The sequence below is a fragment of the Chroicocephalus ridibundus genome, chromosome 17 (assembly GCF_963924245.1).
Source record: "Chroicocephalus ridibundus chromosome 17, bChrRid1.1, whole genome shotgun sequence".
Lineage (NCBI taxonomy): Eukaryota > Metazoa > Chordata > Aves > Charadriiformes > Laridae > Chroicocephalus > Chroicocephalus ridibundus.
The window spans coordinates 6,245,331-6,258,694 of NC_086300.1; the positions used below are offsets into that span (position 1 = coordinate 6,245,331).

Here is a 13,364-nt window from a genome sequence, read left to right on the forward strand (position 1 = left end):
AAGCGCAAGGGCAGGCCGAAGACGCGCCTCCGGGGAGGGTTCGGTACCGTTCCGCCTTCTTCCGCCGCCGCATCACCCCGGTCCCACCTGGCTGCGGCGGCGGGGACGCGCCACTCCCAAGATGGCGCCCAGGCGAGCGGAAGCGGAAGTCTAGTTTCTCGCGCAAGGCACGCCGGGAAGGCGGCGCCGGGCACGCGGCGGTGTCGGGAGCGGGTCGGTATCGCCGTCGTGTCTGTGCGTGTGGCGGCGGCGGTGGCGGCGGCGGCGGAGGCGGCCCCGGCCTGGGCGGGGGGGACCGGGGTGTCAGGGCTGAGGGGACCCCGGGGCGGGGGGGGGCGGGGTCGGCCGGGGCAGCAGGGGAGCCCTGAGGGGACGCTGGGGTTTGCCTCTGCGGGTTGTGGGGGGACACCGGGCCCGTCCCTCCCCTCCTCCCCGAGCTCACGCCGACTGTTTTCCCCCCTCAGGGCCGTGCCGGCGGCTGACAGCAGGGCCCGACCCCGCGGAGGGGCCCGACCCCCGCCACCATGGGCAAGAAAAGCAAACTGGGCAAGAGTCGGAGGGACAAGTTCTACCACTTGGCCAAGGAGACGGGTGAGGGGCCTGTCCGCTCGCTGCGGGACAGGGGGGGCTGCAGCCCCACGAACCCCTGACCCCGGAGATCCATAACCCTCAGCTCTCCCTCCGCAGGCTTTCGCTCCCGCTCCTCCTTCAAGCTTCTCCAGCTCAATAGGAAGTTCCAGTTCCTGCAGAAGGCCCGGGCGCTGCTGGACCTGTGTGCAGCCCCCGGCGGGTGGTGAGTGGTGTCAGGGACCCAAGTCGCAGCCTGGTGCCACCAGCTGTCCTGGGACATCGTTGTGAAGTGGTTTTTGTGTTCTGTCTTGTGGTGACTTATCTCAGACTCTGTCCTCGATGCCAAACCTGTTCCCAGCCCCCTGTCAGCACAGTCCAAGGCTGGGGGCTCTGCCGGGATCCTGCTGTAGCTTTGTTCCTCTCTGTTCTTTCTAGGCTGCAGGTGGCTTCCAAATTCATGCCGGTTTCCAGCTTGATCATTGGTGAGTGGTGGGACAGGAGCAGGCTGGGGACAGGGACCTCCACCACGGTCCCTGGTTATGGCCAAAGAAAGGGGATCGTGGACTGGGGATCCTGGTGGGAGGAGAGGGCGGATGGGGAAGCCACGTCGGATGGGCTGGGCTGGTGCCTGTTTTTGAAGGGTTGTGGTGTTTATATCTCCTCTTTGTGCCAGGAGTGGACTTGGTCCCTATCAAGCCTATTCCCAACGTGGTGACACTGCAGGAAGACATCACCACTGAGAAGTGCCGCCAGGTACGAACCTGTCTCCCCTGCTCCGAGCGTCGTGCACCGGTCTGGTAGGACCGTGGCAGGGGACTGAGCTAAGCTGCCTGTTGATTCTTGCAGCGGGGTTAGTAGGACTAACGTCTGCGTCCATCCCTCAGGCCCTGCGGAAGGAGCTGCAGACATGGAAGGTGGACGTGGTGCTGAACGATGGAGCACCCAACGTGGGAGCCAGCTGGGTGCATGATGCCTATTCCCAAGGTGGGGCTTGCCCGTGGCCTGGCACAGTCTGGGAGGGTACAAGGGCAGGCACATCTCATACCCTGTCAGGGCAGGGTGGCAGTATGCTGTGGGATGGGGAACTGGGCGGTGGGGACGGTGACAACCGCTGACTGCACTTCTCTCTCCCTTCAGCCAACCTGACCCTCATGGCCCTGAAACTGGCCTGCGAATTTCTCTGCAAAGGCGGCTGGTTCATCACCAAGGTTTTCCGTTCCCGGGACTACCAGCCACTTCTCTGGATCTTCCAGCAGTTCTTCAACAAGGTCCAGGCCACCAAGCCCCAAGCCTCCCGCAACGAGTCTGCTGAGATCTTTGTGGTGTGCCAGGGTGAGCAGCCAGGGGGGACCTGCAGCCGCTGGGATGGGTCTGGAAAAAACCTGCTCATAGCTCTGATTCCTCTATCCCAGGTTATCAGGCTCCAGACAAAATCGACAACAAGTTCTTTGACCCAAAATACGCCTTCAAGGAAGTGGAGGTTCAGACTAAGTCCGTTAGTGAGCTGGTCAGCAAAAAGAAACCAAAGGTATGAGTTTGCTTCACTGGGCAGCAAGACCAAACACACACTAAAGGGGCTGCGGATTGGGGACAAAGAGATAATAAGCAAAGTTGCGCAGGAAAATTAAAGGTGTGGGGATGCAGAGTGGTGGAAGAGCTAGTTTTGGGGAGGCTTACAGCCTTAGAAGGCTATGCAGCAATGGGGAAACAGTGATACAAGTTGTGAAGCTGGGGATGGATCGGTAAAACCCTCCCTGCAATCGTTGGCCACTAGGTTTGTGTCTTTGTGACGCGTCTTTAGGGCACAGGGCAGTAAAGGCTGCATCAAGTGGCCTCAGCTGGGCATGGAGCTGACACAAACCTCTGTCACTGTCACCTCTCCGAGTCTGAGGTGGGACTGGGAGACGCTGTGGAGCGGGTTGGGGCTGGTAACTTGCCCTCATCCCAAAGTCTTGTGGGTGTGTTTATGGGCTGCAGTGGGACATGAGTTATGTGACATCGTTCATCACTTAGGGATGGTTGAAGCTGCTTTTGCACCCTGCTGCAGCTCACGTAGCTCCTTCCTTCTGTAGGCAGAAGGCTACGCAGATGGCGACACAACTCTCTACCACCGCTTCACCCTGATGGACTTCCTCAAGGCTCCCAACCCCGTGGACTTCCTCTCCAAGGCCAACGAGGTGAGAGTGCCTGAGTGAAGGGGTCCTTGGTGGCCTCCGAGATGTCCCCAGGAGCACAGAGCCATGAAAAGAGGGAGCTGGGTGCCCCAGCGATGGCCCTTATCCTGTTCTCGTGGGAGGTGAGGCAGGGCAGGAGCCTGCCTGGAGTTTACCTGGTCGTTGTCCTTCTATTTTATAGGTTGGTTATCCTTACCAAAGAAAGGAATTTAGTATACGTGCTTAATTAATTTGCCTCTCTTCTATCTAGATCACACTGGGGGATGGTGAGCTGGAGAATCACAGTTCCACCACGGAAGAGCTGCGTCAGTGCTGCAAAGACATCCGTGTGCTGGGACGCAAAGAGCTCAGGTACTGGGTGGGACTGGGACAGGGCGTTATGCTGGGCCTGATGGGTGCGTCTAACAGTCTGCCTTCCCGCACAGAGCCCTGCTGAACTGGAGGACGAAGTTACGGCGTTTCTTGGCCAAAAAGCTGAAAGAGCAGGCAAAGGAGCTGGATATCAAGTAGGAACAACAGGGCTGCCCCAGAGCGCCAGTGCGGTGGGATGGGCCTGCCACTGGGAGAGATGGTCTGAGCTCCTTCCTTTTGGCAGCCTGAGCTCCGGTGAAGAGGAGGAAGGCAAAGAGGAGGAGAAGGAGGAGAAGAAAGCGTCACTGAGCGCTGCACCTGATGAGGTGGTGAAAGAGGAAGAGGAGGAGGTAGAGCTGGCGTTGGCGGAGATGAAGGCCAAGGAGCTGGCAGAGTTGAAGAGGTAAAAAGATCTCACCTGAGGAGAGATGAGGGAGCACCAGGCCAGCAGAGCACAAGGCGGGCTCCAGCCATGGGGACAAAGGCTGGTAGTGTCAGAGCCTGTCCCGCTGTTGACAGTGGGTGAGGGTTGTGGGTCTGGAGTCCTTGGGGTTGTCTGCTCATCTGAGCAGGTGAAGCAGCTGTTCCAATCTGGCACGGGCCTGCTTCGTCTCAGGGTTGGTGGCCCCTCATAGGGCGGTGATAGTGCTGCTGAGGGAGATCTGGCACCAATGTGGCAGTGGAAGAGCCACTGGGCTCTGTGTGGGTGTGTGTGGAGGGAGCCAGTGTGGCCTCATCCCTTTGCCTCCTTCTCCAGAAAGAAGAAGAAGATCCTGAAGGAGCAGCGGAAGCAGCGTGAGCGCGTGGAGCTGAAGATGGACCTCCCTGGTGTCTCCATCGCTGATGATGGTGACACCAGCATGTTCTCCCTCCGAACTATCCACAGGACCCCGGTGTGTGGGGCAGGGGGAGGCCAGGCTCCCAGAGCCATCACGACTGGGACAGTGGTGGGCCCATGGCTGATGGGCCGTAGCCAGTGACTCGTCTCACTTGCGTTGTAGCTGCTAAACGAGGTGACCCGGGGAGACATGGCATCCGCAGATGCCCTTCTGGAGATAGGACCTGGAGACGATGACATTTATATCTCGGATAATGAGGAAGAGGATGATGTGTCCCTGGCTAGCGATCTGGACCCAGAGGAATTGCTTGAGATAGAAGCCCGTCAGCGCCGGCTGGAGCGGGAAAAGCGAGAGAAAGGTGCAAAGAGGTGAGAGCCGGGAGAGATCTCCCTGAGGTTGGGTCTTCCTTTGGAGCAGCTCCGGAGTCCCGCAGTGGGCACACCCCGTCCTGGTTGGGGGACGCTGATCCTGCTGCTGTTTGTCACAGGGCGAAGTTTAAGCAGAAGGAAGAGGAGGAGGAAGGGGAGGAAGTGGAGAATCCCCTGCTGGTACCCCTGGAGGAGAAGTCGGTGCTGGAGGAACGGCAGACCAGCCTGTGGTTTGGGAAGGTGAGTCCCACAGGGCCAGAAATGACAGGGCGGCCTTGGCCCCAGCAGCTGCTCAGGTCTGCCCTGTGTCCCCTGACCTGCTGCTCCCTGTCCCCAGGATGCCTTCGCTGGCATCGAGGACGATGCGGACGAGGACCTGGAGCTGGGGCAGTCGCAGATGTTGGCTGAGAAACAGCGCGAGTCTCAGAGAGGTTAGTGGGGGGCTGTATCGCTGCGGGGGGCACAGAGGGACAGCCCCATGGCCCAGACTGGGGTGCTGGATCAAACCACGATGGGGGTGCTGCTCTGAGCAGGACTGGAGATCTCCAGAGGCTGCTTCCAGCCTGTATCATTTAATGAGCTGGTGTGAGTGTAGTGTTAACGAGCTGGATCTCTAGAGTAACGCTGTGCAGTGGGGTCTGCCTTGACCCTTTCTCACCCAGTGGTTCCTGTTCCCCAGACAAAGCAACAAGGAAAGGGCAGAAGAAGGAGGTACCCCCGGAGGAAGCTCCAGCTGAGCCCCCACCTGCCACAGACGCAGGACCCGACGCTGATAAAGCACAGGATGAGCAGAGCAGCGACGATGACAGCAGCAGTGACGAGGAGAGGTGAGGGCTGAGAGGGGAGGCAGCCTGGATGTTCTCCACAGTCCTGGAGAGCGGGGAGGTGAGGACCCCGGCCCTGATCAATCTCTCCGCAGGCCACTGACACCAGTGGGGAGGAAGCGGGGCCGTGTCGAGCCGTGTGGCTTCGAGGTGGTGCCCATTGAGAACCCAGGTGAGTGGGGGGTGCTGTTTGCACCCATGTGTGCCCGGTGATACCATGCGAGTCCCTCTTTAGGGTGAGGAGGCAGGGTCAGACGTGGGCTGGCAGGGCTCCGTGCTGCTCCCTGGGTCTCAGGCTGCTTGCAGATAAGCCAAGCTTTAATCTGTCCATATGCTGCAGTGAAAAAAGCCCGTGTCCTGGACGCAGAGGGCCTGGCGCTCGGCTCTGTCATTGCCACCTCCAAAAAGGCAAGACGGGACCTCATTGACGACTCCTTCAACAGGTATGTGCAGCTGCGGTTGCTGGAGGGGGAGCAGCGCTCGGTCTCGCAACAGGAGACAGGCCATGGGGGTGGCAGATGTATTGGTGTGGGGACTCCATGTCCCCCTCACAACCGTGTCCCCCTCCCCAGGTATTCTTTCAACGAGGACGAGGGAGAGCTGCCGGAGTGGTTCACAGAGGAGGAGAAGCAGCACCGGCGCAAGCAGATACCTGTGGACCGGCAGACGGTGGAGGCCTATCGGCAGCGCTGGCGTGAAATCAACGCCCGCCCCATCAAGAAGGTGGCGGAGGCCAAGGCCCGCAAGAAGAGGCGGGTGAGTGGGGCTGTGGTCCTGCATGGGTGCTCTGTTCCCCCTCCCAGGTGCTCCGTCCCTCCTCTGATCCCCCTTGTCCCTCACCCTCGCTGTCCCCGCAGATGCTGAAGAAGATGGAGCAGATGAAGAAGAAAGCAGAGGCCGTGGTGAGCACGGTGGATATTTCGGAGAGGGAGAAGGTGGCCCAGCTGCGGCGGTGAGTGGCGGAGCTGAGATCCGGATCCTTCGTGTCATGCTGGGCTGGTTCGCGATGCCTTGTCCCTGCAGCCACAGCGTGGGGACAGCTGCTGTGTGTAACCCAGCAGGGCTGGCAAAGGCCGGGCTGGATCCGGGTGCAGGCTGAGGGGTGGCAGAGCAAGCAAGGGAGCCCCGTCTTGGGACACGGAGGCCCAGAGGAGTGGTGTCACCCAGTAGAGTGGTGTCACCCAGTATTGGTCTTTGGATACATCCTAAAGCCAAACTGCTGGAGCCGGGCCACGGTGCTGGGGTCTCGGTCTCACCTTTTGCCATTCTCCTGCAGCATCTACAAGAAGGCTGGGCTGGCCAAGGAGAAGCGGCAGGTCACCTACTTGGTGGCTAAGAAAGGCGTAGGACCCCGGGTGCGTCGTCCTCCTGGCGTCAAGGGCCAGTTCAAGGTCGTCGACAGCCGCCTGAAGAAAGACGTGAGGGCTCAGAAGCGCAAAGAACAGAAGAAAAAACGCCATAAGTGATGTGGGACTGGCTCCGTCCTCGGCAAGGGACTTGGCTCGGCGCACGGGGCAGCGCTGGCTCCTGTCCTCCCACCGCGGCCTCGGGAGCAGATGTCTCGTCCTGCCTCTCCCCCGTCACGGGGACAGGGCTCCACACGTTCCTGTTAGTCAGTGCCTTGATGTGACATTGCCTGCTGTCCTCCGGTGGGGCAGGGAAGGTTTATTTGACCTCAGCACTGTAGCATCGACCCCCTTCCCGTGCTGGATGGATGGCCCCATCTCCAGGTCTCTCACCGTTGCCGGCTCTGCTGGAAGACTCTTGCCCTGGATCCACGCCAGCCCTCGCTGTCCCCAGAGGGGTTGTGGCTCACGGTGACAGCTCCCTGGGCCGTATTTGCCACCGAGCTCACAGGACCGTGGGTGCTGAGCCCTGAGGCAGGCGGGGGGCGGGGGTCCGCGCAAAGCGGCTCCTCGGTTACAGCAGAATTAAAGCCAGGTCTGAGGCTGCACCGGGACGTGTCCTGCATCGTCAGGAGATGAGGGGCCTGTGCTGGGAGCTGCCACGTCCCTTCGGGCGATATAGAAAGAGGAGCACAGGGTTGGTGGGGTCCGTGCACCTCTGCCAATGCTGTTGGGGAGCCCACCCACCTCGGCCCACCTCGTTTTATCTCTGGCAAAGGAGCCGAGGAGCGGCTGGCCTGCCCTGCAGCAGCGGGGCTGATGTCCACCCCCCCTGCCCCGACCAGCAAAGTCCCCAGCAGCCACCCCGTCCCCGCCAGCGCAACCCCCTACTGGGGTGGGACCCGGCCAGCAAAAGAAAGACCAAGAGAAAACCCCTCCGTGAGCAAATGTCTTTATTTAGACTTGGCGGGGGGGGGACGGACTGGGGCTTCTCCAACAAGTGCTTGAATCTGTTTTGGTGGGACCGGGGAGGTGTTGCCAGGTCCCTTTTGGTGACGGGGGCACTATGTTAGTGTCAGGGAGGGGGCTGGGGTAGCACCATGTTTCGCAGGGAGAGCACGCCGGGGCGAGCGGTGGTGGGGACCTGCTGGGGAAGGGACAGTTGGTCTGGGAGGAGGGAGGAGGACTTGGTCCCGTTCAAGCGCTGTGGGGAGGGGAGAGGCCAGTCCTGGTGCCCCAGAGCTCCTCGGGATGGCACGGGGGCCGTGCACAGGGGTGTCCCTGTAAAGCCACCGCTTGGCTGCTCAACCAAAGTCAAATATCTGCGGCTGGGGCTCTGTTGGGTCCTGGTGGGGTGGGAGCTACGCTCTGGGGAGAAGTGGCTGAGTCCAGAGCGAGCCGTGCCCTGCTGCGAGCACCTCGGGGCCACCTTCTGTCCCCGGGGAGGGTCGGGGCCGTGGCCAGGGTGGGAGCAGAGACCGTGGGCTGTCCCAGTCCTCGGTGGCTGAGGGAATCGGGGCGAGCGGAGGGGGCCGGCTGCCAGGCTTCAGCCCGTGCTAGAAGTTTTCCTGCTGCTCACCGTCGGCCTCTTCAAAGTGAAATGCAGGCGTGCTGTGAGAGGGGAGCCCCGCTGTGCCCCCCCACCAGCCACCCGTGGCTGTCCCTGTCCCTCCAGCTGAGCTCCAGCCCTGGGAGCTCGGTGTCTCACCCCCTCTGTGACCCCAAAGGCGCGGAGGGGAGCTCTGCAGGGGGCACAGGAGGCAGGCCAGGTCTCATGGGGGTCTGAGCCTCCTTGAAGAAGCACAGCTCCTCTCTGCACCCCACAACCCGGACACCCGGCTCCTCCCTGACCTCTAGCCCCCCACGCTCTGGCCAGCAAGTCCCCATCAGTCACTCCAGGGCTCTTCCCTCCCCACTCGCTGCCCTCCGTCCCCTGGGTCCATGGGCTCAGCACAGCCCAGGTGGGCCCTTCAGGGCCGGTGGGTCCCCATGAGGGTCCCGATGGCAGGGTGACTCCTCTGTCCCTACCTGAGCTGCAGGGCGCACTGTAGGCAGCGTCCGTGCGGTCACCTGCAACGGCAAGGACGGTGACCGACGGGCTCAGGGTGAGCTGCTCCCGCTAACGAGCAAACGCTCATCAACGCGAACTGACAGCTCAGCCAGACCTACGTATGAACCACCAGGGTCACAAGGGGTGGCAGTGGGGCCAGGCACCCCCATGGCCACGTCCCCGGTGGGGCTCACCTGTCTCGTAGTAGTCGTACAGCGTCACGGCGGCCGGCTGGAGGTTCCTCACCGGGAAGTCCTGCGTGGCGGTGAAGGCGAAGGTCTTCTCCTCCTTGGTCAGCTGCGGAGACAGCTCAAGGGTGAGGCGCGACCGTCGGCCATGGGGAAGCATCCCCACGCCCCGGCACAGAGGGCTCCGCTGTCCCCGTGCCACATCTCACCTGGTCCAGGTAAATCGTCACCTGGTCGGGCTGCACCTCCACCTTCTTCACCAGCTCCTGCCTCTTCAGCTGGAGGGACACGGCTCAGGTTGGGCACCAGCTGCTCGGTGGGTGCCCCAACCACAGCCAGCACCCCCGGCCTGGGTGTCCCGGTGGGGCAGGGGGGGTCCCGGGGGCAGCGGGGGCTTCTCACCTCCACCACAGAGCTCTTCTCCGGGATGTAGCCAGATGGCAGCTTGGCCTCGATTACAACCATGTTGGTGGTGGGACGTTCCCCCGTGTACCTGCAAGGGCAGAGCCCCGGGGTGGGGTTGGGGTCTGCCCTCCCTCCTCGGCTGCTCCCGCACCCTCCAAACCTGGGGGGCAGCCCCGACCCCTACCGTGCCCGGAGGAGGAGGCGGAAACGGGTGCTGGCGTCGCCCCTGCACTCCCTGGGCTCCGTCTCCACGTGGAGGTCGAAAGTCCCCGTGCTCGGAGGGGGTGGCACGTTATAGCGCAGGGTCGCCTGGGGTGACACGGGGCGGGGGGTTAGAGCCACTGAGCGGGCACCGCACGGGGATAGAGACCCCAGGATGGACCCACCTGCACCAGGGCGCAGCCCTGCCCGCGGGCTTGCACCCGGTACGTCCCCGGCAGCTCCTGCAGGGCCGCCCGCTGCAGCACCAGCCGGGTGCTGTTGAGCAGCACAAAGTCCTGCGCGGTGCCCGCCGGGGACGTCACCGTCACTGTGAAGTCCCCGTTGCTGCTGTACGTCAGGGCGGCATACTTGGCCAGGGCTTGCAGGGCCACCACGGTGTCCTGGGCATGGAGAAAGCACCGAGCCGGTGTCACCCCTAATTACGGGGGCTGTAGAGGGGGGATGCTTGGAGGAACCCATGCCCCCCGGTGCCGGTACCTGCGTGGAGGCGAAGCCCCCGTAGGGGTTTTGCTGCCTGCTGAGCCAGCGGACGATTTGGGATGCGGTCCCCAGGTTGTCAGAGGACACTTGGGGCTGGGAGAGGTAGGCCAGCAGGACGTAGGCGGTCATCTCCACCTCCGCCGGCGCGGCGGCGGCCCAGGAGGGCTGCGAGGAGGGCAGAGCCTTCCCCTGCCTCCGCCAGGAGAGCTGCCCCTCTGGGAGAGAAGGGGATGGGAGCTCAGCCCCCTGCTCCGGGGGGGACTGGGGGTGGCATGGGGTGACCCAGGCAGAGGGTGGCGCTGCCCGGAGGTGCCCCTGCCCACGCCGGGTGGTACCTGCGCTGACGCTGTGCTGGGCCAGGCTCTGCAGCTGGGCTTGCTGCTGCTCCCCGCGCCCCGCCAGCCCGAAAACGTAGGCGAGGAGCGCCTGCGTGTAGGGGTCATCCGCGGCCGAAACCTCCAGGCACCGCAGGGCTGAGCTCACCATTGGGTCCTGGCACGGGAGCAGAGTCAGGAACGAGCCCACAGCCGTGGGCATCGCTCACGACTCCAGTTCTTGCCCAGTGTGACCAGTTGCACCCAGGTTGGGCTGGGAGGTGGCCTGGAACAACTGGACTCCCTCCACCAGCCTCTTCGGGGAAGATGGGGTCATCCTCACCGTTGGGGACAGCCCCAGCTCCAGCATCGCAGCCGTGACATAAGCCGAGAGCGAGAGCTCATCTGAGATGCCACCCTGCAAAGGCGACAGCGGGAGACGAGTCCGGCCATGCCGTGCCACCGGCACGGGGACTCCCCCGCTGCCTAGAGCGCAGGCTGGGGACACGCTGGGGCCAGCCTGGCTCTGGCCGCGTGTCACCATGTCCCACCCGAGCCCACCAACCCACCTGCAGGGCGTTGTTGAAGAGCTTCCCCACGCTGCGGAAACAGCCCGTCTTCTGCTGCTGCTTCTGCAGCCAGCGCAGCGCGTCCGTGATGTGCCGCTCCTCAATGGCCACGTAGGCTCGGGCTTGCCCAAAGGACTTGAGGACAAACGCCGTCAGCCTGCGAGCCAGAGGGATGTTGGAGGGATGGGAAACCGGGACCGGGGCATGCTTGGTGGCAGGAGGAGCCCTGGGATGTCTGTTCCCTGGAGGAATGCTGCTGCACAACCTGCCTGAGCCCCATCTGGTCCCTCACCAGGTATTGCCGCTGGAATCGCTCTTCCCGAAAGCGCTGTAAGAGCCGTCGTCATGTTTGTAGAGCAGCTCTCGCTGGTACCCTGTGGGGAGGGGATGGGGATGAGTCTTCACATGAAGGTCTTTACATCCCCGGGGGATCGTAGAGGCAGGATGCAGCCCAGACCCACCCCGGGATGCCAGTAGAGAATGGAGAGGGGGGAGATGGGGCGGTGGTGTCCCTGGGCAGCAAGGCAGGGCGTGAGGACGAGAGAGGGGACCGGGGACGCTCACCGCTCTGCAGGAAGCCCTGCGCCTTGGCGCGGATGTCGGGGCGCAGCTGCCCGCTCTTCTCCAGGTACTGCTGGATGTAGATGTTGGGGGCGAAGCGGACCATGTTCTGCTCCCCGCAGCCGTAGGGCATGGCCAGGAGGCTGTCCAGGTTCTGCAGAGCGTTGCCCAAGATGTCACCTGTCCCAGGGGGATACGAGGAGCGCCGTCATTGGCTGTGTCCCCCGTATCCCCTCCCATCTCAGCCCCAGGTGGTCCCACCTCCTGCTGAGCTTGGGCCACGGAGCTCTGCACCCTCCCTGCCCCACGTAGTGCCTCGTTCCCCACCTGTCCCTTACCCATCACGGTGACGTGGGCTCGCTGGGAGCCCTCCAAGATGTTTGCAGGAATCTCCAGGGAGATTTCTTCATCGGCTGCAGGGATGGAGGGCAACAACAGTGGGAATGCCCAGCTTGTCCTGGCCTGGCCCTGTGGCACCCCTGCCCACCCCCTTCCTGCTCTGACCCTGCGTGGGCTCAGGGTTGGGTTGGGGCATCTCAGCCAGGAGCTCCTAGGGACCCTGGGTCCTTGGCTCCTCTGGTCTGGTGGCTCCTGTGACCAGCATCCAAGCGTCCCTGCCCCACATCCCCACGGCACTGCCACGACACCCCCGGCTGGTCCTACCTTCCTGGCAGAGCAGGGAGTTGTGCGCCTTCTCCACCAGGATCCCCCCGGGCTGTGGGGAAGCAGTACCAGAGTCGGTCAGGAGAAGGGACCAGCCGCGTCCTTCTGTCCCCCAGGGTCATGTCTGCAGCCTGGGCTGGGGGCCGGGTGCTGTCCCACTCCCGGCCCTCCCTCTGCACCCCAAGGGCTGCTCGGACCCTGTCCCCAAATCCATCCCACTTTCCTCCTCCTCAACCCGTCTGACCTGCACCAGCAAGGGCTTTATCACGGTGTCCACACGCCCCTGGGCTGGCACCACGGGCATCTCGTTGCCACAGAGCTCCTTGGAGCTCAGGGCCTCGGTGCTGACAGTGATGTTCACCTGCCCTGCAGATGCAAGCGAGGTACTCAGTCCCCATGGAAACCCCCCAGCCCACATTGCAGCCCCACGGGCTTGCATCAGCCCTGGCGCTTTGTGTGGGGCTGGCTGGATTGGGAAGGGGGCCACCAGGTTGAGGAGCAGTGCTGGGAGGCAGGGGGGAGGGTGAAAGTGGAGCGGAGGGGAGCTTCCCAGGTGGCATTGCCTTTGCTCCTGTCCTCCCCACCCACCCCGTCCTCCGAGAAGGTCCCCAAGCTGCAGGACAGGGAGGCCCGCCATGGCCTTGGTGCTCCATACCCAGGTTGGTGGCTCGCACGCCCCATCGGAAGGTCCTCGCTTCATCTGCACAGATGCAACCGCTGTACACCTCGTCCGCGCTCGCCGACACCTCCAGCTCTGCTGACTCCGCCAGCGTCACCTGAACCTGCCGGACCACGGCCACAGCTCCATCAGCCCCCGCCGGACCCCAGCCCCAGGGCCCCCTCCCCAGCCCCACTCACCCGCAGGCACTGCCGCAGGTAGTTGAAGACGGTGGCCACGAGGGTGAAGACTTCGTGGCGGACCACGGCGTAGGGCAGTGCCAGCTCCACGAAGAAGGGTTTGAAGGCCGTGAGGGTGGTGGCAGGGGCCATCCCCAAGCCCAACGGGGACATGCAGAACATCCCGGCTTCCCACTTGGTAATGGCATCAGGCACCGTCACTGCCATCTCTGCGGAGCCTCCCTCCCTGCGGGATGGAGAACACCATGAGGCCATCCCACCACCTTCACCCGCAGCTGGCGTCATCCCCGGCTGGGCTGCCTCTCTCCATGTTGGAGAAGGAGCCGTCCTGAGGTCCCCAACCTCCCTCCATGCAGGAGGGGAGGTGGGGAGAGGACCAGCCCTATGGGAACCGTTCTCACTCACCCCACAGGGACCAGGTCCCACAGCCACGTCTCTGGGAAGTACGTCCGGGGTGCCGGTTGCTCTTCCTGGACAGGGACTGGGATACCACTATGGCCCGTTACTTCTCTGGCATGAGTTTCTATCCGTAAATGGTGGTCTTGGGAATGAAGGGCAACTGGAAAAGGCAGAGCAGAAATT

General features: G+C 63.1%; 2 protein-coding genes across 3 annotated transcripts in view; one reads left to right on the forward strand and one right to left on the reverse strand.

Moving 5' to 3' along the window:
* The first annotated feature begins 9 nt into the window (after positions 1-9).
* FTSJ3 (FtsJ RNA 2'-O-methyltransferase 3) lies at positions 10-7,080 on the forward strand. 2 transcript variants are annotated; one of them, XM_063354576.1, is made up of 22 exons: positions 10-213; positions 465-591; positions 688-793; positions 1,006-1,052; positions 1,244-1,323; positions 1,455-1,554; positions 1,708-1,902; positions 1,983-2,098; positions 2,643-2,747; positions 2,995-3,095; positions 3,170-3,250; positions 3,340-3,498; positions 3,853-3,988; positions 4,097-4,302; positions 4,422-4,542; positions 4,640-4,733; positions 4,982-5,129; positions 5,222-5,298; positions 5,467-5,569; positions 5,699-5,882; positions 5,984-6,078; positions 6,403-7,080. In XM_063354576.1, exons 2-22 carry the CDS (start codon positions 525-527, stop codon positions 6,590-6,592), a joined length of 2,511 nt encoding a protein of 836 aa, XP_063210646.1. In that variant the 5' UTR covers positions 10-213; positions 465-524; the 3' UTR covers positions 6,593-7,080. The 2 variants fall into 2 exon arrangements, with proteins under 2 accessions (XP_063210646.1, XP_063210647.1); XM_063354577.1 differs by lacking the exon at positions 10-213 and adding an exon at positions 216-234.
* A 133-nt stretch (positions 7,081-7,213) lies between these two features.
* Positions 7,214-13,364, reverse strand: part of LOC134524677 (alpha-2-macroglobulin-like protein 1) — a 28,969-nt gene continuing 22,818 nt past the window's right edge. Inside the window, exons 38-56 of the mRNA XM_063354874.1 lie at positions 13,188-13,341; positions 12,783-13,008; positions 12,580-12,706; positions 12,169-12,290; positions 11,925-11,976; positions 11,600-11,674; positions 11,265-11,441; positions 10,993-11,074; positions 10,701-10,857; positions 10,475-10,549; positions 10,153-10,309; positions 9,815-10,032; positions 9,502-9,717; positions 9,300-9,424; positions 9,113-9,203; positions 8,920-8,988; positions 8,717-8,819; positions 8,501-8,542; positions 7,214-8,060 (exon numbers count right to left, since the gene is read on the reverse strand). Coding sequence (XP_063210944.1) covers positions 8,029-8,060; positions 8,501-8,542; positions 8,717-8,819; positions 8,920-8,988; positions 9,113-9,203; positions 9,300-9,424; positions 9,502-9,717; positions 9,815-10,032; positions 10,153-10,309; positions 10,475-10,549; positions 10,701-10,857; positions 10,993-11,074; positions 11,265-11,441; positions 11,600-11,674; positions 11,925-11,976; positions 12,169-12,290; positions 12,580-12,706; positions 12,783-13,008; positions 13,188-13,341 — 2,300 coding nt within the window. The 3' untranslated portion in view covers positions 7,214-8,028. The remainder of the gene's footprint in view (positions 8,061-8,500; positions 8,543-8,716; positions 8,820-8,919; positions 8,989-9,112; positions 9,204-9,299; positions 9,425-9,501; positions 9,718-9,814; positions 10,033-10,152; positions 10,310-10,474; positions 10,550-10,700; positions 10,858-10,992; positions 11,075-11,264; positions 11,442-11,599; positions 11,675-11,924; positions 11,977-12,168; positions 12,291-12,579; positions 12,707-12,782; positions 13,009-13,187; positions 13,342-13,364) is intronic.

What these genes read in the sequence shown, in the direction of transcription:
- FTSJ3 (XM_063354576.1), top strand. Translation starts at nt 525, where the DNA reads ATGGGCAAGAAAAGCAAACTGGGCAAGAGTCGGAGGGACAAGTTCTAC. An exon ending in ACAGCGCGAGTCTCAGAGAG is followed by an intron (nt 4,734 to 4,981) that starts GTTAGTGGGGGG and finishes CCTGTTCCCCAG; the next exon opens with ACAAAGCAACAAGGAAAGGG. An exon ending in AGGCCCGCAAGAAGAGGCGG is followed by an intron (nt 5,883 to 5,983) that starts GTGAGTGGGGCT and finishes CTGTCCCCGCAG; the next exon opens with ATGCTGAAGAAGATGGAGCA.